General features: G+C 46.4%; 1 protein-coding gene across 5 annotated transcripts in view; it reads left to right on the top strand.

Annotated features, from left to right (window-relative positions):
- The first annotated feature begins 1,111 nt into the window (after positions 1-1,111).
- PTPRG (protein tyrosine phosphatase receptor type G) overlaps positions 1,112-24,123 on the top strand; it is a 449,911-nt gene continuing 426,899 nt past the window's right edge. For all 5 annotated transcript variants that reach the window (XM_090022695.1, XM_090022694.1, XM_090022693.1 and 2 more), the window contains exon 1: positions 1,112-1,520. In XM_090022695.1, coding sequence (XP_089878821.1) covers positions 1,436-1,520 — 85 coding nt within the window. In that variant the 5' untranslated portion in view covers positions 1,112-1,435. The remainder of the gene's footprint in view (positions 1,521-24,123) is intronic.

Below are 24,123 nucleotides of genomic sequence, written 5' to 3'. Positions count from 1 at the left end.
GGAGCCTGGAGAGACGGCAGCGGAGCCACGGCCCCTCGAGCGACGGCGTCACTGTTTTGAGTCGAGACCCGTTTCTGCTGGTCCTGTTCTCAGTCGGAGGTGCTGCATCGGCCCGCCCTGCGGCGTCCTCCTCAGAGGCAGCTCTCTGGCCAGCACGGTGCCCCTGCGAAGACGGCTGAGGCGTTGCCCGGTGGAGGCCGTGATGCCTCCCCTCCATTCGGCACTGGGGAGGCCACATCTGGGGTCCTGGGTCCACTTGGGACAGAAAGGATGTGGCCGCGCTGGAGAGAGTCCGGTGGAGGGCAAGGAAAATGGCTGGGGTCTGGGGGACGTGGCTTGAGGAGCGGCTGAGGGGCCTGGGCTGACTGAGTCTGCGGAAGGGAAGACCGAGGGGGCTGAACGGCAGCCGCCACCTCCCTGCCGGGCGCTGCAGAGAGGACGGAGCCGGCTGGTCTCAGGGGGGCAGATACAGGCCAAGGGGCAATGGGCTCAGGCTGCAGCAAGGGAAGTTGAGGCTGGATTTTAGGAGAAATTCCCTAGGAGGGGGTGAAGCGCTGGGACAGGTGACCCGCAGCCGCGGGGCAGTCTGTCCCTGCAGGTGTTTCAGACCCCCGCAAAGCCGCGGCTGGGGACGCAGCAGGGGCTGGACCCCCGCCTCCCGCGGGCACCGATGCACAAGTCGCGTGCCGCGTGGACACCGTGACACGCAGCCCCGCGGGCATGCGCGCGCAGGCACCGCCACCCACGCCCGCCCCGCCGCGCCCACGGGCACGCGCGGGCACACTCGCGCTCGCGCCCACGCGCACACGGGCACGCGTGGACACAGCGAGGCGATCACACACAGGCACGCGGACACGACCGCGCGCGCCCCATCGCGCACGCACTCCGGCCCCCCGCGTGCCCACGCGTGGGCACCGTTGGACGCACAGCCCGGCAGGCCCGCGCGCGCGGGCACCGTGCCGGGCGTGCCCCCGCGCGGACATGCAGGCGCACGCACGCCGTCCCACGCGGGCACGCACCACCCCGCGCCCCCTCCCCCCGCCCCCGGGCGGCGTGGCCCCTTTAAGAGCGGCGGCAGCGCGCCCCTCCCCCTCCCCGCCCCGCCCCTCCCCCCGCGCCGCTGCCTCTCCCGCTCCCGCTCCCGCCGCCGCCGCCGCCGCCGCCTGCCCCCGGCTCCGCTCCGCGCCGCTTTAAAGTCTCGGGCGGCGCCGGGCCCGCACTTCCCGCGCGGCGGCATGGAGCGGGGCCGCCGCCCGCGCCTCCGCCTCCGCCTCCGCCAGCGACCCGGCCCGGCCCCGCCCGCCCCGCGCCCCTGAGCCTCGGCGGCCCGGCCGGGCCCCGCAAACTTTCCGCGTGAGGAGGAGCGAGGAGCGGGAGCGCGAGGAAGGAGCGGCGCGGCGCCTTCGTCCGCCCCCCTCGATGTGCGGCGCCGGACATGCGGGCACTCCTGCAGCCCTGCGCCTGGAGCCTGTGCGCGCACCTCGCCGCCGCCCTGCTCCGCGCCGCGCTCTGCCTGCCCGGTCAGTGCCCCGCGCCGGCCGCGCGCGGGGGTGGGAGGGCGTCCCGCGCGTGTCCCGGGCCCGCGGGTCTCCGGGGGGGGGCGCCCTTCGGCCCCGACCCGCGCGCGCCGGTGTGAGGTGAGCGCGCGTGCGAGCGAGTGCCTTATCCCCCGGCCCCGCTTGTGCGTGCGTGCCCCTCGTCCCTGAGCCCGCGCGTGGCCGTAGCGGTGTCACTCTGTGTGTGTGTGTGCGCACGCCCCTCAACCCCCGGCCCGCGCGTGTGTACGTGTGTGTGTGTCCTTCACCCGCCGGCCCCGCGCGTCTGTGCACGCGTATCGGGGGGGGGGGGTCAGTGTGCGCCCCTCGTCCCCGGGCCCCGCGCGTGTGTACGTGTGTCACTCCGTGTGTGCGCGCGCCCTTCACCCCCGGCCCCGCGTGTCTGCACACGCCCATCGGGGGGGCGTAGGGGGTGTCGGTGCGTGCACGCTCCCCCGGGGCTTGGCGCCTTCTCTCGCCGCGCCTGCCCGTGCGGGGCCGGGGTGCCCCCGCGGGCTCCGCCCGGCTGCAGCCGGGGGCCAGGCTCGGGCTGCGCCGCGCCGCCGCCGCCGCCGCCGCCTCCGGAGCCCGGGGCGAAGGAAAGTTAAAATGTCAGAGGCTCGGCTCGGCTCGGCTCGGCTCGGCTCGGCGGGGCGGCATCCCTCGCGCTGCCCCCGCGCCCCGGCAGAGGCGCTGCCGAGCTGGCGGCCGCCGCCCGGAGCCTCCGCGCCCGCTCCGCTCCGCTCCGCTCCGCTCCTGCGGGGGCCCGCGCCCTGCCGCTGCCTTCCAGCCCTGGCACCACCCCTTCTCCGTGCTCCGCACAGCCTCCGCCTCTTCTTTTGTATTAAAAAAAAAAAAAATTCTAAAAAAATACGGGCGGGTTTTTCCCTCGCCCTCTTCCCCCAGCCCCTCTCCTGAAGGGGAGCAGCGACTTCCCAGAGGGAGGTGGCGAAACTGCAGGCAGGGTGCTGCGCTGTCAAGTCTAGAAGGGGGAGATACAAGAATCAAACCTGGAGTTGAAATATATTTATTTTCTTTAAAAAAAAAAAACAAACTTCCTTGGGGGGCAGTAAACTTGCCGGCCTTCCAGCCAAATGTTATTGTTGTTTCGGGGGTGGCAAACTTCTGTCTGGCACTGAAACCATATGACTGCTCCGGTATTTTGCAAACCCTTTTCCTCTTGGCATGGTTTTATTTATGTGTGTCCGCCCCCCCCCACCCCTTAAAAGAGAAGTGGTGGTTCAGAGGCAGGGCTGTTTCCAGCTGACCCCCTAGTAGCAGGGACCCTTTGCAGGGTAAAGGATCCATCTCTCTGGAGTCATTGTTCAGTCGTGGGGATAAGCAACCGGTCCTTTCACGTCCCGGTCCCCCCAGGCTGTTCAGTGATTTCAGGCAGAAATGAAATAAGCCGGAGCAAGGGTTAAAAGCTCCATCCATTTGAAATTCTGCAGCTCTTGAGGAGAAACGTTTATCTTCTTTGTATTGATTTCTTCTCGATTTCAGCCCTCCGAGTGAAGCCTTTCTCTCTGGTTCTGATGTATGTTGTACAGTAATTACATCTGGAAGGGAGGCTCTAGGAGCACTTGGCGAAAACGAGCTCTGATGCGGGTTTAATAGGACAGGATCGTAGGAATCCGTGATTTATAGTGGCGGAGTTTGGACCGCGCCGCGTTCGCGGCGGGTGCTGGGGAAGGCAAAGGGTGCATGGATGTGTCTGCGTGGATGTGCGCCGTGTTAGTGAAACCATCCGGCAACCCCGAGCGGCTGGGAAATAGCTGCATCATACTTGAGAGGATTTGGAGGTTGTTCATCGCGCACGGGTTTGCGTGCAGAGAGGCTGTTTCCTTGTTCAGGCCTGACTTCGTTGTCACTTTTCCGAGGGAAACGCCAAGAGTAATGCACGTGGGCCGGTTTCGTTAAACGAGCACAGACGCTGCGCCCTTCTCTGCGGTGCAGGAGCGCTGCCCTGGGGAGGGAGGTTCTCCGTGGGCATCCATGCCAACAACCTCCGGTGCCAAATTGTCAAAATGGATGTCGGTAGGGAATCCCTGTCAAAAAATGAGTGAACGGTTAGGCCATCCTTCAGTAGATTCCCCCCCCCCCCAAAAAAAAAAAGTTGTGAAAGAAGAAAAGCAGGGATTGCAAGTAGATGTAATCAAAAAAAGAATTTCATGCAATAAACCCTTTTGTTCTATAAACACAAGCAAGTAGTCATTCCCCCCATCTCACCCCCCCCAACTCGTTAGTTAGCAAAGTGGCAGGCAAGGCTAAATTGGCTTTGTTCGAAGGTAAAGTATGACACCACCTAGAAAATAAATCTTTGCAGCTTTCCTTTTGTGAAGAGAATTGTAATGGATTTTGTACCTTGTGAATGGGTGCCTTGCTCTCTGCTGTAGCAAGGAGGACAGAGAGTCATCCTTATCCAAAAAGAGATGGGAAGCTCTCCGGCTCTCCCTGAAAGGCTGGCGCAGTGCATTCAGCTGTGGCACTGTCACAGGTAATTGCATTGTTTAATAAATCAAGCTAAGATAAGGGTAAAAGCAATTGTTTCGATGGGGTCTGTTCAACCAGGCAGCTAAATTCATTGTGTCCGTGAATGAGGCCTAAATATTAACAATACAATAACATCCCTAATAAATAGTTTCGCTGTGCTTCTCCAAGAGAAGATGTGATAAACACTGCACGCTACCCGAAGAAAAATTATGTATTCCATTACACATTTCTTAACTAGTCTAGCAGTAAACGTGGCATTTATGGAGCCATAGCTTGCTTTCTATTTATTAGGATAGATGTGTAAAAGAAGGTAGCCCGTTTTATCAAATTTGCCTCACTTGTTAGCGGGTCGGATACTATTACCTAATGCACACTACCTTACAACTTCATTTTTTTTTGGTTTTGTTTTAATACAGGGTATCTGGGGGGTGGAGGTGACGGTTTTCACACTTCTGAGATGCGAGTTAATCTCTCCACCCTTTCTTGCTGTTGGGGAGGGGGGATCCTCAGTATTGTGTGCATCCCTTTCCTAAAAGCGTGTTCCTGCGGGCAGGCGGACTGCCACTTTTAAAGGTGTTGTAGCTTATCCGAGATTTCCCCGAGCAAGGTGTGTGCGAATAGAGAGAGGAAATGTACAGGAGAGGGCCCTCCAAGACTTTATTTAGTCCTGTGGCTTTTATGAAGATGACACTTCTTACGTTTTAATTATCTCTTCCGTTCAATGCCTTTTTAAATATGCTTTACGTTCCAGGAAGTGGCTAATGGAGTCCTTGCAGATAAAGAGTGTCAAATGTACCTCTCTCCTTCCTCCCCATGCCGGAGGAGCTGAGCTTGCTGCTTTGCTCCTGAGGGAGAGAGCTTTGATATCCTGTCGCAGGTATATACAAGCCGATTCACAGCTGAGAGGACCAGGATGCAGCTTTGAAAACAAACTTCAGGCAGTCCTGGAAGCTTGATATCCTAACAGCCAGAGCAAGTGCAATTTGGACGAAAGGGGAAATGTAATACCTTGGAGGGGAGGGAGGAGGGATCCGTTCCTAGAGGAAGTGGAGTGGGCTTGCCAGAGAATTGAGGCTGGGTGTCAGAGAAATACAGGAACAGGTTCAACTTCTTTTCTGTTCCATGGTCTGTAAACGTGCTCAGACAGAAGCTCTTAGTCTCCACTGTTGGGCTCTGGTGCTGTTCAGGGTCTCCTGTTTGAGGGCTGAACAAATGTGTTGGGATGGGGCATGTAGAGTTGTTTTTCCCCCTCCTTTCTCTCTTCCTGCCCCACTTCTCAAGGTGGAGTTTGATTATTATTATTTTTTTTTGTATACACTAGTTGTAGGAAACTGGAGCCAAATAGCTTTCTATTCCAGTTCGGGGGGGAGGGAAAGTTTTCTTAGTTTTTTTTTTTTTTTTTTTTTTATGGAGGCTTTTCCACTAATCCTGGTATGGGGACATTCTGGCTTCCTTGCTGTTGAACAGAGGTGGAACAGAGCACGGTCTGCCTGCGAGATGTGTGCCATCAGGGAATGGCGGATTTCATTGCGTTGTAAGAAATCTTACTTGCCAACAACCTGATGTGACATCTGTGCAGAGTATAAACTTTCTGTAGTATGGCTTTTGTTGACTGGTTTTTGTCTGATGTACTTGCACTTAAAGGTTTTTTTTCCCTTTATTTTCAGCTGTGAACTTCTAAGTTTTTGCATCTTCTATAGTTTTCTGCAACAGCAAACACTGAAAGGCCTATCCTTCTCGATTAGCATTGAAGGATTCGCATGCTGGGCGCTTTCTCAAATAAAACACTGTTAAAGTTAGCTGTAATTTAAATGTTTGAGTTTTATGGTTAAATTAAAGAAATGACTGTAAATGATTAATCTCAACTATCCTTGGAAAAAATGCTAATAATTTTTCTACTTTTTAGGTGCCAATGAATGTGTGGCATGATGTGTGCTCTGGAGCCTAAGGGTATAGTAATAAAATTGCACTTTATCCAAGATAAAACTTTAATATGAGAAATTACAAATGGACAAGACTAATTTCTGTTTGCTCTTAAGTTACTGTGTCTTCATTTTATTGCAAAGCATCCAGCACCGTTGCTGTTCTGTTTTGACCAAATTGTGATACTTCATACTTGTGCAGTCATTCTTAAGGATTAATTATCAGTGTTTTAAATGACTTATTCTGCTGTCAGTGGGGCATATCCAGAGATCCTCCAGGGCAGATCTGAAAGGTATTTGGGCCCCTGCGGCAGCCAAGAGACTAATGGGATTCTCGGATGCATTGAAAATGTTCTGGGGCACTTACCTGTGTTTTCAGGTACATAAATGTCTACAAAATTAAGTTCTTAGCTCATTTGTAACTTGGGAAAACTTGCGTTGCCTTGGTGTCCGAGTACAACAGAGTCCACTTCTTGTATCAAATTGACATAGTTGTAACTCCATTAACTTCCTTGGAGTTATTTCTGGATAATACTGGCAGAATGTGAACTTTCTGGAGAAGTGCAGGCGTGGGAAGCAGTGTATAGCAGGAAAGGTTGATTAACATGCACTTACGTCACGCTGATGGGAAACGTCTGTATCAAGGTCCTGAAAAGCCTAAGTAAGGTCTAGTTCTGATTGGGAGCCCAAACTTTTTATATTGGTATGTTTATAAACTTACTAACAGGAGCAATGCTTCCCGACTCTGTTGTTAGTACTGGTGCATGTTATCTAATGTCATAATAGCATTGGGGGGACTCCATTGTGCCAGGTCAGGGATCCTTGGGCAGGGTATGGCAGTACCTAGCGTGCCTTGAGATCCTTTCTGGGGTGCTGCACAATGTTGGCACAGTCTGGCATGCAAACAAGATTCACAAGATAAACCCAGAGATTTCCAACTGGAATCCATAGTGCTGAAAACACTCTGACACTTTCAGAGTGTGGGCTTTCTGAGTTGCAGCAGAAGAATTGCTCTGTTTTTGTTTTGTTTTGTTTTTTTCTAGTAAAAAAATAACGTGAAAGTTGAGAGCTATCACCTTTGAGGGGTGCCTCAAGGCTGATAAGGTGGAGAACCACTATGTTGGGTCTGTACATGCCTATGGGAAAGCACAGGGCCTGCCCTCTAGAGCAGTGGTCTCCACAGTGGGGTGTGCGCACCCCAGGGGGTGCGCAAGATGATCCACTGCGGTGTGGGAAGAAAATAGTAGAACTTCTATTTATATTTATATTTGTATACCTATATTGGGAGTGCGTGCTCAAAATTTTTTTACTGATAGGGGTGCGCAGTCAAAAAAGTTTGGAGACCACTGCTCTAGAGCGTAGTGTAAGAAGAGAACTCTTTCCATCAACTTATAAAAACTTAAAAGAAATTCAACATGCAAGCCAGGAGATGAAAGCAGTGAGGGGTTATATAGACACTGATGTCCTCTTTGTCCTTTTAGTATTATTCCTTTTTATTATTATAGGTGGCAAGGGGAATGCCAGGGGGTGAGTAAATAGTGGAGAAAAGGGTGAGGAGGCTTTATAGTAATGGAATGAAGAAGCCATGCAATCAATGCAAGATTTATTTTTTATTATAGTGAATGGGGTCACCTTACAGCTACTCAAATTAACTGTCAAGTAAACTGTGGCTGAAGGTAAAGCTGGGTAATACATGTGGCTTTGGGTTTTCTTTTGCTTTTTTTAATGTGGTGCCATTATGCATATTTAGATGTGTTTGGGAGTAGGAGTATTAATAATCAAGTAATTTGAATAATGATGGACCATTTTATAGAACTTGGCTGCAACATACACCTGCCAGCAGCAATGACACATGAAATCTCAATTGGTGTGGGTGCTGTGGTTATTCTGCGCATAAGTGTTGCAGTAATGCCTGAGTGTTTATCCACCACCAGTTGCTGCTTTGGGGGACTGTGCATTCATAGCATGGAAACCTATGTAAAAAAAAAAAAAAAAAAAAATCATCTAGGTGTTTTGAGACTTGGATGCTTAGCTAAGCAAAGATTGCATTTAAAAATCCTTTTCTGTGCTTGCTGATACTTAATGAATGGACCTTGAGCCAGAAAGATCTGCCTTGGTATTTAAGAGCAAAATGTTGGGCATTATTTGGTCATGTGGCAGCTGTGTGGTTCTCCCTCTATCTCTCTCTCTCTGATAAAGAGCTTGCCTGTCTTTTTGACAGACTGCTTTTAAAGCTCTCCTGCTGTCAGCCAGTTTATTCTGGTGACAAAGAGGAAAGCTATCTGATCTTTGCAGGCAAAATGGCCAGTACTCGAGTCTGTCTGTCTGTTCCCATCCCTTTTGGGAAGGTGTCGGAGACACCAATACAATACCCCGGTGTTTAAAAGCACTTTCCTCTGTCATAAGCTTGGCATTCCCTGGCTAGGCCCCTGCCCACAAGATGACCCTGGAATTTGGCTTTTAAAGGCAACAATAGTTTTTCAGCCTACTCTCTCCGAAGGAGAACATGGAAGGGTTTACACTGGAGAAGCGGTGACTAGTGAACGCATGAGAGAGAGGCCAGGTTCACCTTGGCCCTGCATGCCGGGTGCTCCTTCCTACCCCTGCCAAGAGCTTGGTGAAAACACCTGCGTCTTAACTTTGGACTGCTCTACACTCACTCAGCCTGGGTGCTAGTGACTCTGCAAGGGGCAGAGCTGTGCCAGACTGGACCCACTGGGGCTTATCAAAAAGCTTCCAGCAAGGATGGCCCTTTAATGCTACTAAAATGACCGCTGGTTGGTCCGTCGTGCTTTCTAGGGATGTTTTGAACCCAGTCCTGCGCTGCTGGGGATGTGTTCCTGTTACTTCCTATCCCCTGAGCTAAAAAAAAAATTTGAGCTCCTAAGAGGTAGAACAACTGCTAGTAAGAAGTCCTGGAAGTAGGAAGAGGCATCTCTTGAAGTTGCTTTTGAATGCCTCCGTTGTTTGGTTTTTGTTCGCTTGTTTTGGGTTGGTTTGTTTTTTGTTTTTTGTTTTGTGGGCCCACCTTGCAATCCAGGCAACTTAAGGGATGGCCTCTTGGCTGAATTCCCCCTCCCCTCCCATCTCCCTTTCTAACAACTGGGCGTCATTAGGATTTCCTCCAGGTGCTCACCTGGAAATTGAGGCATCCCAAATGGTGAGTTGCTTTTTGAAAATGTAAGTGCAGATCTACATTGAGCTCAAAAGTAGTGTTACGGCTGGGATTTCCCCAAGTGCCAGAGCCCAGTTGACTTTCAGTGGGACTTTGGCTTCAAAGTCATTTAATCGCTTCTGCAACTTTTACTCTAGAATTACCATGGAGGCAAGCTAGGACCAAGAAGTCCTTCCTCTGGGGACTTGTGACGCACAAAAACCTCTCAAAGGATGCATTTGTTTGATAGGAGAAATAAGGAAGCCAGCACACTGGCTTTTACTTATCAGTCTCCTATTGCTAACAAATTAATTACCTTTTAATATTCCTTTCATAGCAGAAGAACTTGGGTTTTAATAGTCTAAACCCACCTTTAAAATTAAAAGTAAAATTTGTCAAGTTGATGGCAGTTGCATCATATCTTAATTGGTGAGAATCGCTAATGGAGTACTCGAGTTCTAAAATTAGTTGTTTATTTTTCTTTTCTTCTGCGCCCAAGGGTTTTGCATCAGATTATATGGCTTCTGTATAACTGTTTGTATTCCAAAGCGTCACCTTCCTGGATTTTTAGCTATTTAAGTAAGTGTTAAACGTATAGGCTCAGTGATAGCAGTTTCAGAAGCTGTGATTGTTTTAATTGTTTCTTACTACATTGTTTATGCATAGTAAAGTGCTTCTCTTTTGTTTACTGTGAATAAATTCATTGTTATCTTTGTAAAGCCTGGTTACAAAAACGTGTGAGCATATACTGTTGTCTTAACATAGAGGCAAGTCTTCAGCTGCTGTGAATTGTCATGGCTCCCCTGGCTGTAGTAGCATGAAGACAGTTTTAGTTAGCCGAAGGTCTGTTCTGTCACTTTATGATGGTGTGAATACAGGTAGTCTTAATAAAAAACCCACGGTTTTTCTTAATGTTCATATAACTTCAGTCCACTGAACATGTGGTAGGATTCTGTATATCTTTGTCCTATTCTTGAGGGTTTGTTTGTTTTTTCTTCCAAAGGTCCCATGCCCAAACTTGAGCTTTGCCAATATGCTCTTTTATTTAAAAAAAAAAAAAAAAAAAAGTGCACTTTTATTCCCCACTGCTTCTCCTTGCTGCGTCAGGAGTGCTCCATCTCTTTTTGTCAACTCTGTGCTGTTTGGAGGATATTTTTCTATTACTTGTGTAGTGAAATGCAGAGGAGCATCTTAGCATGACTTTTTCTTATCCTAAGTTTGTGTCTTGATAGAGGCATACAGCATGCTTTCCTGACATCTCTGAAGTGTCCTGTTCTGCTGTTGACAGCTGTTACACAGGCTTTAAAGAAAACCATTTGGTGTAAAGGGATGTTTTGAAGGGATGCCCATCCTACAAGGAGGGAAATCACTACAGTGTTGGGGAAAACAGCAGAGAGCTCTCGTTCATTGTAATGATGAATGAAATATTGTCTTTCCCAGTAAGTATTTTGTTTGCTGAGTCTTCCTTTTTTGGATTAGTAACTGATGTTTCTTAACACCAGGTGATGGCTACAAGGAGATATTTTAGGTCTGTGAGTTTTGGAGGGAGATGCATATTTGCTTGCCTATGAGAAGGCATTGCTGGCTATGCTACTAATAGTGGGAGTCCCATATCCTGAATAAATCTTCAGAGAGTCTGATCATGTGACTAAAAATCAAATTATGTTTTGAGAGGGTGGGTGGCTAGATGAAGCGTGGCTGAAGATTCCTCCGCCCCTGCCTCACCCAGGACGTCTTACTTTGTATTTGCTTTGCCCTTTCCTGTTGCACTGTGTGTTAAGGGATCTTGGTGTTCTGGATGGGCATCCTGTTGTGGCATTTGTGGAGAGCTGACGTGGTGGCAGGGGATACTTTCATGCAGAGGTCAAGCCTGAGGGAGGACCATTGGGACTGACCATTATAATTCATCCATCTATCCTTGAATTTAGCCCAATGACTTGTTGGATTTATGGGCTTCAAACCTTGATTTTAAAAATGGCTAGATGACCGATCTACCACTTCCTTTGGAAGTTTGTTCGGTGGCTAATTAACCAGACTATTCACTTATTTTTAAGCTTGCCCTGTTTCCAGTCTTAATTTGTTTGGCTTCTGATTGTAACCATTGGTTCTTATTTAAGCCTTTCTCTGCCACATTAAGGAGCCCCCTATTACCTAGCTGCTTCTTCCTAGGAAATAACATGATTACTGAGTACAAATAATCCATCGTTTTTCCTGATAAGCTACACAGTCCAAGCTCTGTAAGCGGGTTGACACATTCTCCAGTCCTGTAGTGACTCTTATAGCTGTTTTCTATGCTTATTTAAATTTTCTCCAGGTCTCTCTTTAAAAGTAGACACTGAAATTGGACATGCTGTTGCTCTTGTCAGTGCCACGTACCCTATATTCATTTCTCCCCTGCCTGTATATCTAAGGATTATGCTGCAGCACCATGCTGGAAGCTTGGGTTGAGCTGTAATTTTGTACGTGGCTGTATTAAAGCATGTTTTGTTTGAATGAGACCCCTTGCAATTTTGAATACAAGTCTAAAGGTGTTGCCTGTCTAGAAGCAAAATGATTTGCAATATCAGAGTCCTGTAAGATGCTTCTGTTTGCTCCTTTATTGCAAAGTTAGACCCACTTAGACTGCTATAGTGTTCTGCAGTTAATAGCCTGAAAATAATGTGATTTTGTTACTGTGATTTGGACCATCGCACTTTCTGTAAAGGAGCGGCTGCCAACAGCATCTCTTCAGCTGACCGAGAGATTTCTCCCTTTCTGTACTCCAAGGTTATCCATGCTGTTGTCAGACCAAGGCTTGAATTCAGTAATGTGCTGTACCTGGCAGAAACTTGTGTGTATCCAAAAGGTAACTGGTTGATTTTAATATGGTCTTCTTAAGGGAACCGACCTCATCCACTTATACTAGTTAATTGTTCTCGCTGTCAGGAGAGGATGCATCTTGGGCCACTGACTTAGTACTTGATGCTGAGCACATACAGCTCCCGCTCACTCATTCACTTTTGTGGCAGTTACAAGCGCTCGATGCCGTTTGGGATCAGGCCATTAATGTGCAGTTAACAGGATTTCTAACAGAGTTACCAGGCTAGTTGCTGTATCTGTACTGTCGTCTCAGGGTCACAAGATTATTTAATGTTGTTGGTAAACATGAGATGTTCAGCTTAGTCTTTTTGATCAAGTTAATCCTGCTTTCTTTTGCATTCTGTTAAATCATGCGCTAATTAGCTGAGGTGGCTGGTAAAGAATAGGTGAAATGCATGTAACATGGCATTTCTTATTTGCATATTTGCATAATTGCAGAGGCTTTCACTGTTGGCAGTGAAAAATTCCCTATCGGGTCAGGACCCAGCATTTCCAGCTGTGATCATATGATCAGCCCTCTTAAGTGATTTAATCTGTTGGTGGGGGGGTCACCTCCATTTTATGTATCCCTCCATTCCTTGACTATCCAAGGGACTTCAGAAATCCCAGCCTCTGTGTTTCCTCTGACTCTTTGCCTTGCTGCTAGTGTAGGGGTGCAAAAAACTCAATAGGAGAAACACTACCAGTGGGTAATTATCCCATTTATAGAGAAGTGGTACATGTAGGGTAAGGGGACAATATGGCTAAGGGAGTCTGGGGCTCAGCCTTTCCAAGTGGGAGGAAGAGTGTCCCACATCATGGGGGGGGAAAAGGGGCCTAAAGTGAAATTGAATTTGAAACCCGTCAATGCCTTTGCTTCACTTACAGAAGACGGGGCAGATCAGAGCCAAGCAAACATTGGCACTGTGTGCAGGTACCAGAAGCGTTGGTGTTGATCCTTTTGATGGGAGGGCCCTGGGCAACTGGAGACTCGGGGATTTATCTCTGCAGGTCCTTGGCTTTTGGCTGCCCCTGCTGCTCTCCTGCTAGCCCTGCAGAATGGGGATGGGGAAAGAGAGAGCACAGCTTAAATACAACCATTGTAGTATGTTACAGGCCTGTGATGATACTGGACTGTCTTCCTCTGTGCTGTTATGGAGAAGGTATGTGTAATGCCCAGTATCGTTACCTGCTACAACACTTTGCCTCTGAGAAATGGCAACGCAAATGCATTTTAATTTGTAACCTAGCCTCTTGTGTCAAGATTGGACTACTTCTGTTCTGTGGCATGTGTGATGTTAGCATCACTTGGAGAAACATGCTGATAGCACTTAAAATCAAGAGAAGCAATTAAATGTTATTTGTAAATTAGAATCCAGAGGATCTGCAAGAAAAACTAGTAGCACTTAACTGGACAACATTTCAGAGCCCAAATTAAAAAATAAAACAAAAAACCCCCGAGTTATGTAGCGTTTGGGTGCTCAAGGACGTGATTAATATGAACTTATTTATTGATCCATACACATAATATCATATTTTAACTACTGTTTAAATTAGAGGTCATCCTATTCTTGATTGCTTAAGAGTCAATCTATCTTATCTCATCTTGTACTCATTTATAGTTGTTTCCATTTCTGGCATTGTTGGAGAGACAGCAAGCATTTCAACCTAAATTAAAATCAATAAGAAGCAATTTCATTTGTTTTTAACTATGAGGGCAGGCTTTTTCAGTAAAACTGTGTAGAAACTGAGTCTTCTGGTTCATTCTACCAAGATAATTGCCAAATCTCATGAATTCTTAATTTTTTTGTGTGTGTATAGGAATGGATTAATTTTCCAGTGCACCTAATAAAAGGTCAGATATGATTTTAAAATAAACATTTTCTTAAAATTGTCGGTGGGAAGTGCACACTGCAATGAGAGCTCTGCTCTTGGTCTGTAGAAGTGATTTTTGAAAGCATATTTGTAAAAACATGAACACTTGTGGACTGGTGCTGGACAGACAGATCTTGACTGCAGGACTTGCACTACTGACACTCACAGTGCAAGGGCACCCACCATTGCATTTGAATGCTATTCTGCAGGGATGTCCAGTGCAAAGGTAGGGGCCTTACAACTTCACGTGTATTCAATTCCTGTCTTTTTTGGAAAATCTTGCGCTGTTTCTTGGATGTCACATGCCACCCGCATGAACCCCTGTGAGAAGGTGTTGCCCATTGCTTTTCTCCACCTAGGCAACTCAGTTGCCTGTTACAGCTTGTGACCTGGATCAAATTGAATTTGATGCTCAGATTGAGAACATTTTGGCACTGCTTCTTTATTTCTCTAGTTCAGATTCTCCCTCCTATTAGGTTACATATCTTCTTAAAGTAATGCTCTCTGGAAGCTGCTAACACTGGATGGATTGCTGCCTCTTGTCTCAGGGATTGGATTGGGTTGGAAGGGACAAGAACCATCTTTAGATTTATGATTTTAAACTTTGCTCAACTTCACAATGATGAACTCGTTACCACTTTATGCCCATTTCCCTGGTAGCTGGACTAAGACCACTCAACTACCAGGGACCGCTACCTTCCCCCAATTCAGGCAGCCTCCGAAGAGAAGCCGAGAGCTGACTGGGTATGGAGACTTCATTCCCATTTTAGAGACGCAACTTCCAGATGGCCCTGCTGACAGGGTGTATGCTTGTGGGCAAGTTTGCATTGCTGTTGATGCTGTACTGCTGCAGCCTCAAGAAAAATTCCATCTCTGGGGTTTTCAGTGTCTCTTTAATGAGGTTTCAAATTCCCCCGTGGGCCTTTTATACATGAAATGTTTACAGTAGTTTAATTGACCTTTGCTCTTGGGTAAACGGGGAATGGGCAGGCAACTTAAACCCTATGCTGGCATAATTTAGTCCAATCCAGAGCAGAATATCACTTTAAAGGAGCAGTGTAAAAATCACATTGGCATAAGTTACTCCAGTGTAGATATTTGCTTGCAGCTTATTTTATTTGCTCAGTACATGCACGCTATTGGTCCCACAGCCAGTTAAGCTGGAACTAAATGTATTGTATGTCTGGGCCCTGAATCTCCCATGTAAAACAAAGTTTAGCAGATGAAATCTTGGTAAACTAAGGGCAATGGCAAAACTCCTTTCTTCAGACCTTTTCTAAAGAATATCTGTTTGCTCAGGTAAACGTAAGGACAGAGGTCTGGTTTGTTCTAAATAATAATAAAAAAAAAGTGTGTACATATGTACACACGTGTGCATGTACACATACATGCACATTTTTGTATAGATGTGTGTGTATATGCATATATACATGTGTACACACAAAGGAAGATATTAAATATGTGCGTGTAAGTATTAAATTTCCATCTGTATTTGAAGTTGTTAACTGTTTAATAGTCTCTTGTGTTTCCTTGTGGCTCTTGCTTTGCTACCATTTACCTTACTGATTCAGCTATGTTGAGGTTTTGGGGGGAAAGGGCATGGTGAGGCAGAAGCAGCTATTGAAGCAAGCTTCTGTTGACCTAAAACTGCTAAGAAAGCAATATTTTGTACGAACAAAACCTAATTAATAACTAGCTGGCACTGATGAAGAGCTCGTTTCATTCATCCTTGAAGGCAACTGGAGAGAAGCACGTCAGCTGCTTAGATTTTAATGTCAAAACAGCAAGCCATTTCTTTTTAGCTAACCATTCAGAACCATATAGGAATTTGTCTTGGCACCAGATGGCCAGCTTTATTTAAAAATAAGAAATATCAAGTAGTTCTGGTGCATGATGTACCACTGAATCTGAGGAAATGGTGTCTTTACCATACTTTAGTCCCATCTTTCCTCTATGAATCCAAAATGGTAATAGAGCAAAAGGAGTAATGCATATTCTAGTTCAAATGCTTTGGCTCTTTGCAAAAGTTAATGCCCCATTTCAAACACTGGTTATGTGCTCTGCCATATGATACTACGAAGTGATATGATTTATAATTTTTAAATTGGCTTTGAAAATGAAAGTTCACTTTCATCTCTCTCTCTCTCTTTCCACCTGGATCGTGGTGTGTCTGGTTTCTGGTAATTCTTTTGACTGCCAGGCCTCTCGCTTCTGTGGATGAACATTGAATTACCACGGACATTGTACATTCGGGGCTCTGATGGCCCAGCTTTTCACATCCACAATCCCAGTGGATAGAAACCCTCTTCTCGCCATGAGAGATGAGCACGCAGCGCATCTGTAGAGCCACATAAGTGCTTGTAGGATGTGCACTATCCGTGGCTAACTAGCTACTCCAGCTAATTTCATTTCTACTTTATTAGTACCCAGCTAAATATTTTTGTGGTCCTAAACCTCAACTTTTAGTCTGCCTGCCAGTTGTGTTTTCTGTCAAACTGATAACGGCTTGAGTGCCCAGGAGAAAGCTGCTTCCTTAAAACTGGGCACATAAAATAGCATATGGGATATGTCTTTTTGCTTTCATAAGAAGCAAATGGAGATTGGACCACAACATTGTGTGATATTAAGCAAATACTGAAGCTTATTGGGTTGCTGAGACTTGTCTGGTCTTTCCAACAAGCTAAAAATGAAGTATGCTATTCTTGCCTGCACCATCTCAATTTTCTTTTGCTGTATGGACTGTTCATCCAGGATACCGTAAAGTGCTGAACAAAAGAAGGAATCAATAAAGTCATTAGCACCTCACTGTCTATGTGGGAACATTGATGAATTGGTCCATATTCCCCCTGGAGTCTATTTAGTGACTTGTGTCAGGGGAAAAATAAGTAGTGTAAACAAAAAGCACACCCTTGCAGTAGCTCTCCTGCCTCGGAGTAGAGCAAAGACAACGGTGTGTATTATTTTTTTTTTTTTTAAAGCCATTTCTTTTCCTACATGTATTTATAGAGTGCAGCACTGAGGCCCTGCTCACCTCTTTCAGTCCTCCTTTGTCATTACCAGCTTATCTTAACTTTCCATGTGGCCTTATAAGGGTAGCTGGATTTCTAAGCCCGGTGAAGAATGAATCGGTGGTACCATTTGCATATGCTGAAAAGACTGCTCTGGAGAGCTTTTTTCTTGGGACTGTAGTAATACAATATTGCTTAATGGTATTTAAAATAATATTTTATCAGAAACAACTTACCTGGGCTGGAGAAATAGATGTTATTCCTATCTGCCTGTATTGTCAGGAGGTTTTTAATCAATCCTTTTGCCTGTTGTGTTTTGGTTATCTCTTTTCCTTGGTGATCTGCAGCCTTCACAATTTTGTAGTAATAGTCTGTTATGTATAGATTGGTTTATTGCCCTCGGATGCCACATTGGAAAAGCGACTTTGGGCTTTGCTGTATTTAATTCTTAGGTGCTCTTCCTGCTGCTTAGCGCAGTCTTCAGTGCTGAATTAGGAACCGGGCTCTCCATTGCAGTACAGAGCCGTGAGTGCCGTGGTATCTGAGCTAGAACGTCTCGGACACTTGCAGGATGTGCCTGCATGGCTACTAGCTGCCAGGCTTATGCCCACTGTTTTCTGCCTCTACTGCTTGTAATCGCCTAATTCATCTCTGCGCCCATAGTCAGAGAAGTCATGTACAGGTGGCTTCCTAGCAGAGGTCTGCTGAAGGAACAGGAAGCTTGGTAAGGTACGGAGGAGGAGGAGGGTGACTCTTGATGTTGTCTGATTTGAAGGTGATGCTTGGGGTGCACAGCAGCGTAAGTGAGGAGTTGCTTGAGGGTGTTGCGTGGGATGGCAGCATAACCAAGGAATTGCTCTAGGTAACCACTGGTTATCAGGCCAACAGGTCGGGGAAAATGAGTCCCTTCCCTTTCCAAGTTAATTGGGTGCACCTCTCTCCTGATTCTTCGCTATGCAACCGTTTCCAAGGTTAGCATGACACCCAGTCCAACATGTTCAGTAGTCCAGTGGCTGGTGCACACACTTAGTGTGAGATGATGCCCATGTGGAAACTTGAGGACCTCTTTGTGAAAGGACCAGAGATGATGAAGAATGGGGTGGGGGGAAGCATTTGCATATAATTTTTAAATAGCATCTGGTTGAAGCTGGTGACAGTAGGCGGCAGGAATCATAGATGCTAGGGTCGGAGGGGACCCTCGGGACCCTCTCAAGGTTATCCACATCCTTCTTAAAATACGGTGCCCAAAGCTGGACGCAGTACTCCAACTGTGGTCTGACCAATGCCGCATAGAGGGGAAGTATCACCTGCTTGGATCTATTCGTGATGCATCTGCTGATGCTTGATAAACTGCAGTCAACTTTGCTGATGATTTCGTCACACCGACTCGTGTTAATCTTGGGGTCCACTGTGACTCCAAGATCCCTTTCCGCTTCTGTGCTGCTGAGAGGGTCGCTTCCCAGCCAGCAGGAGTGCTGGGTTGGATATTTTTATGCCCTTGGTGCAGCACTCTGCACTTGAACTTGTCATAATAAAGGCATGCTTGCCTGTAAGGGTTGGCAGATGTAGTATGGCATCAGGCTCAGGCTGGGGGGAGGGCTTTATTAAGGTATTTTCTGTAAGGATGCCCCAACTCTAGCAGGGTAATTATGGTTTTTTTTTTCTTGTTCAGTAAAATTTCTTGCTGAATGCAGTGGGAACTTCTGCTTAAAGCCTGATGGTACAATATGGAGCAAAATCTGATTAGTGAAGTGAGTTATTGCCATGTTGACAAGGAAAAAAACATCTATCAACTCCAGGATGTGTTGATAAAGGGCAATGATACTTTACAGCTGCTTCCCTGGAAAGTTATGTGGTACAGATAGCCTCATTGCTTACATGGTGTTTCATAAGCTTTGGCAGTTTGTGTATGGAAGGGAAACGTTTGGAGATTGCTTGCTTTCAAATACTAAAGCCATTATATTTAATGAGTAAAACCAGTTGGAGGAGAGAGACTCTATTGGCACAATTATGTAGGTAGTCAGAGACTGCTCTCTTGTCCTCTCCCTATTCCATTTTACCACCTACATTTTTATTTTAGAGTAAGGCATTTTAAAGACTGAAAGAGAAAAGAGAGCTGCGATGGCAGGTTGTGTAAAATACATATTGCTGCACTAAAATCAGTTTAATTCTAGACTGCATTTTAAAATAAACCTCAGATGTCTGTCTTCACCACTTGTTTCCAATTTGAGCCAGTTTTCACTTGGTGCAGGTGCGTCTGTGAAGCTTAGCAGTCTCTCAGTACAACACTTTAGAAGGCTACAAGTGGAGATAACATAGCAATTAGATGCTATACTGGATTGTAGGTGATTTGCCCAAGTTATAAAACAGCTGGGGGAGACTCGTGATCGTCTGGGTGAAAATTGGATCCCGTTAGTATCTCCCCTGGCCTGACCTGAACTTGGATTGGGAGCTGCTTTAGGTTTTGCATAGGTCTGTGCAGTGCTAAGTCCATGGTATGTAGTTGAGAACTACTGCTCTGTCCACTTTGACCCTAGTCGGTGACTGGATCTTGGGAAGGGAGATGGGCTAGAAAGGAGACCACCAGGACGCATCCTTCAGGCTACTTCTGCATTAACTAGAGGCAGTACTGGTGCATTTCAGGCATTTGGGGTATAATGTCAGGGGAGGGAGACGAGCAGCCTTGCACCCATTTGTGACCAAGCAGCCCTTCTGAAAGGCTTGTGATTTGTGAAGAGCAAAGCTTTCCAGGGCAGCAGTGCTACTTCCAAGTCAGGCAGGGAGTTGCTGTCTCTGTAACCTGAGTTTTGATTTAACTAGGCATCACTGTCTGTTAATATTTAGGTATTAATATATTCCCCCATGGCTTGATCAGCTATTTGAAATGAATTATCTCACGCTGCTGTCACAATTAAAGTGAGATGTGCTGAGGTGAAAGGGAATGTCTGTTTTGTAGATTAGAAGGATTGTGCCTGGTGAGAATGAATATCATCCCAAGGTTAAATTATCTATTTAAACCCTTCCAATTACAAGGCCAGGTAGAGGAGTGTTTTCTCTTTCTGTGGGGTTTAGCAGAGAACAGGAAACTTAATTGGAAGGGGGTGGGGGTGGGAGAGGGACTTGGCACCTGACTGCTTCTTCCCACCCCCTTCAGTGGGCACATCCTGCACTCATTGCTTTTTTGGCCGGCTCTAGGAGGGCGATAAGGTTGTGCCGTTGCTTTCCTGCCCCCAAGCATGCTCCTTGTAAAACTGCCAGTGGCATGAATCCCATGCGCTCTGGTGGTTGTCCAGGCCGAAACGCTAGGCTGGATCAGCAACCAGGTGATCATAAGACGAGCAAATGGCAGGAGTACGGTTGAGGGTCAGGAAGAGACTTGTAAGATGGGCGCTTGCTGTTTCTCCCCTGTGGAAGCGGTCGGTCAGGTTTTGCTGCTCAGGCAGCCAGGTTGAAGGTGGGATGTAGAGCCTAACATGCTGATAGAGGTCTTGGGCAGGTCCTGCCCATCCCCTGGGAGCTGCCGTGAGGGTGGCAGCCTGGGCTGCCTGCCTGCAGTCCTGGGGACAATGTACACCTGCATAAAAGCTGCTTGTGACCTCCTTTTCCCTTAAAGTCCCTTTGAGGCTGGACTTGCATTACTAGGAGGAAGGAGTGTTTGCCAGCTGCTCCTGCCTACGTAACGGACAGGCTCTCTGACAGTGTGAGCGGCCAGTAGCTAATTTCTCTCCAGCTTGGGACCATGTCACTAGCCCAGGTAAGGGATGCATTTTGCTTCCCCTCTCCTCCATTTTTAAGCTGCTGCAACCCTCCCTCCCCAGTTCAGTGCTGAACATGTCTTGCATATTGAAGGTAAACTAGCTGACTCTAACACCCTAGCAGAGATGGGCTCTTTTCAGTTGGAGTGAGGTGTGCCTGACCTTGCTGAGGTGGGAGGGGGAAGCCAAGGCCCTGGAAAGGAAGTGGTACCCAGAATAGAAGCCCTATGGATTTCATCTCATCTGCACAGGAGTGCTGCCTTCCTCATTTCTGGGGGCAATGTAAGCACGTGCACATCCATCCCTGTGGCTGCTCTTGCATTCTCTGGCAGTAAGGGACCAAAGTTAGTGGCTTTTAGTGGCCTGCGTTTCTGCTGGTAACTGTCTGATTATTACTCATCCAGGAAAAAAAAATCCCACCATGTCTGGGGAGAGATGGGCTTATTCCAGCATAGGGTTGTTACCCAGCATCATATTGCCCCAGAAGCTCCTCTTCTTGCGGATGGACTTACAAAGGCTCCTTGCAGAGGAAGAGCAGACATGTATGTGGTGGTGATGCTATTTCCCACCTGGTGCAAGGCTTGACGTGTTGCTTCTGACTCTTTGCTCCAGCGTAGCAAGGCAGAGTGCATTTCTGCTGCAAAATCCAAGTGACATACTAGGACTTTTGCACACAAGAAGGTAAGTTGAATGGAAGTTATACATGTGATTCAAGAGAACATGCTGTTTAAATTAGATAAGCAGTGTATGACAGTGAAAGATCACTGAATAAAGAGTTCTTAAAATACCCACAAAAGTGAGTGCATATCTTAATGCTGCTAGGTTTTATTAATAAAGTGGAGTAAGACTTCATTTTTTACTATTATAAAAGACTTTTTCTTTGAAGATAATAGTCTTTTTTTTGTGTAATTTAACTTCAAGGTATGTGCTTGCCATTTGGTAAGCTACAGATATTGTCTTGATACTGAGTGTCGTCTTGTGCCTGATAGGGACACTGTTAAGGTGTAGTAGTATAAGTATATGCCTAGATTGAAACTCTGAGCTGCCCTTTTGAACCAGAGAAATTCACCTTCAGGTTTGCAGTGATAATCACTATATGGATCTTATCTGTGAAGCAGATGGCCCCCTTTGCTTGCTTCCTGACTAGGTATACACAGCTAATTGCCCTTCTGAGAGACTTGATTTGCAAGCTTACACTGGAAGAAAGCTTATTGTCTGCCTGCAGTCCTGTTTTTCTCTTGCTGCCAGAGGCCTTGCTCCAGCAGAAAAAAGCAGAACAAAGCAGATCTGAGGGAGCATTTCTTTAGGTAGAAAATTACAGCTAATAGAGGATTTCATAGGATGCATAGGAGCTGTGTGGTATCATGGTGTCTGTCTTCGCTATGGCTGGTAGAATAGGAATGCCAGACCTTTCCTCTGATGTGACAGGCAAGGTAGCCACATACTCAAGTATGTTCTTGTGGAAGAATATGACCGAGCCCGATGTTATGGGATATAAATGGGGAAAAGTGTCATACCCTGTGGGGGGTGGGAATGGAAAACCCATACTTACTTAGTGGCTTCTAAAACTGAAAACTCCTTAATAGGAAACTAGTATTTAATGATGTAAAGACACTTGTGAAAAGCTCATCTACTGATGTAGTTACCATTTTAACACTGCTTCTTTGTAGAATAACTTGAAAATCAATAGAAAGCTTAGGCTAATGAACTGTGATTTGGATCTTGGGAGTTTGGGCAGTGGGTAGGCGGTGGACAGACTGCACAGAAGGTAATAAGTTGCTTGAGAGATGTCACAGGAAGGCAAGTGATACAGGGCAGGGCAAATTAACATTAAGCCTAGGGTAGGCACCTTTTAGGTGCAGAAGGACTATAAAGGGAGATGGTGGTCTTCAGGAGCTCTGGGTCCAAGAATGATGAGTGCATTTAGTCCAGTAGTTAGGCTGGTCAGAGTAGTCGAGCAGACTTGAGCCAAAGAGCAGGTTTCAGTTGGACCCAATACTATCTCACTGTTTATATTCTTATGGTTGGCGGGACTAGTTGGGGTGCTCCCCTTGGAGTGCATGCCCTACTTCAGCGGTGTGGAGCAAGCGCTTCTCTATGTCCCACCTTGCATGTTGTTTGAACTTCCTTTTAAACCTGCTTGAGAGGCACCCACTTGCAAATGGGTTACATGTAAAGTGAGTGACACAGTTTTAAATGAATAGCTGTGGCTGCATCTTTTGTATCTTACTGTTCAGTCCTCCTTGGATTGAAAACATTTATGTATTTTTGAGCTGACATTATGAGCTGGACATCATGAAGTTATACAAACTTAATGAGAAGAAAGAAAGAGACCAAAAATCCCACGCATGACTTTGCATAAAGGAGGAAGAAATCAAAGGACTAACAAATTTGCATAGATAACATTTGAATTGTTAATTCACATTGCACTGCATTGCAAGGATGTGTCATTTTTAATTAAGAATAAAAAGTGGTGGATATTTTAAATTGGAAATGATTATAATTGCAGATGGAAATTGAGCTTATGGGAACTGGTTTCATTAATTGTTTAAAATTTTGGTTTTTTGTTTTTTTTTAAGTTTGCAGTACAGGGAAATAATGACATATGAATCCTCAAGTTTAGTCATTACATGACTAAGTCCTTAATACTTCAAATGCTTAAATGCATGTAATTTAAGTGTGAGTTGCCCAACTGATTTGAATGGGGCTTTTCATGGGGGGAGAAGTTATGCATGGATATATTTGCAGGATTGTCTCAAAACTGGCCTTAGATTGCTTGTGTCAGACTTTTTTGCATATGGCAGGTGCATCTTTCATTTTGGGGTTCAGTGCCATTAAACATACTTGCCTTCCTTCAGGAAGAAAGCAGTTGTAGTTGTTAACTCCTTCTGTGGACTAATATGATGGGTTCAGTTTGTTTAAAACCTGTGCCGTGCTGAAATAGGCATTTCATTTGAGGTAGTGGGGGGAAATACTGTTTTTTAGACCATTACTAGAAATGGCCACCTGCTCAGCCATTTGAGAGAGCAGCACAATGTATTTATTGCACATATACACATGCATCCAAAAGGCATTTTGAAGTTGAGCGAGATTAGATGGCACTGCTGTCTACCCAAGGATGCTGTTATTCCTTAGATGCAAAGGGCCTTCAGAGAGAGATCCAATTAGCGCTAACAGTAAATCTGTGCAAATCTTCTGTACACTGGTGTGAGAATGGATGTTCTCAGTGATTGGCAGGTATTGTCTCGCTACTTCAATTCCCTATAGAAGAGTAATCTGGAATCCTCCCTTGATCATTTGATCAGTGGTGTCACCTGTTTTCCAGAGTTGTAGTGTACTGTGAATAAAACTAGTGTTTACTGGCAAGAGCCAGCTAATGCAGCTGAGAGATCAGCATGGTACTGGTATTGAAATGAATGCTTGTAAGGACTACACCAGACAGAGCAGCTCTGCTGCTTCCTTTGCCCTAGCAGGGAGGCACTGGGTTTTTCTTCGGACAGTTTAAAATTTGTATTCCTGGAAGTGTCATTGGTTTGTCTGCCA

This window comes from Crocodylus siamensis, chromosome 11 (genome assembly GCF_052110815.1).
Source record: "Crocodylus siamensis isolate JL-2025a chromosome 11, ASM5211081v1, whole genome shotgun sequence".
NCBI classification, from domain to species: Eukaryota; Metazoa; Chordata; order Crocodylia; family Crocodylidae; genus Crocodylus; species Crocodylus siamensis.
This window is presented reverse-complemented; position numbering and strand designations above follow the sequence as displayed.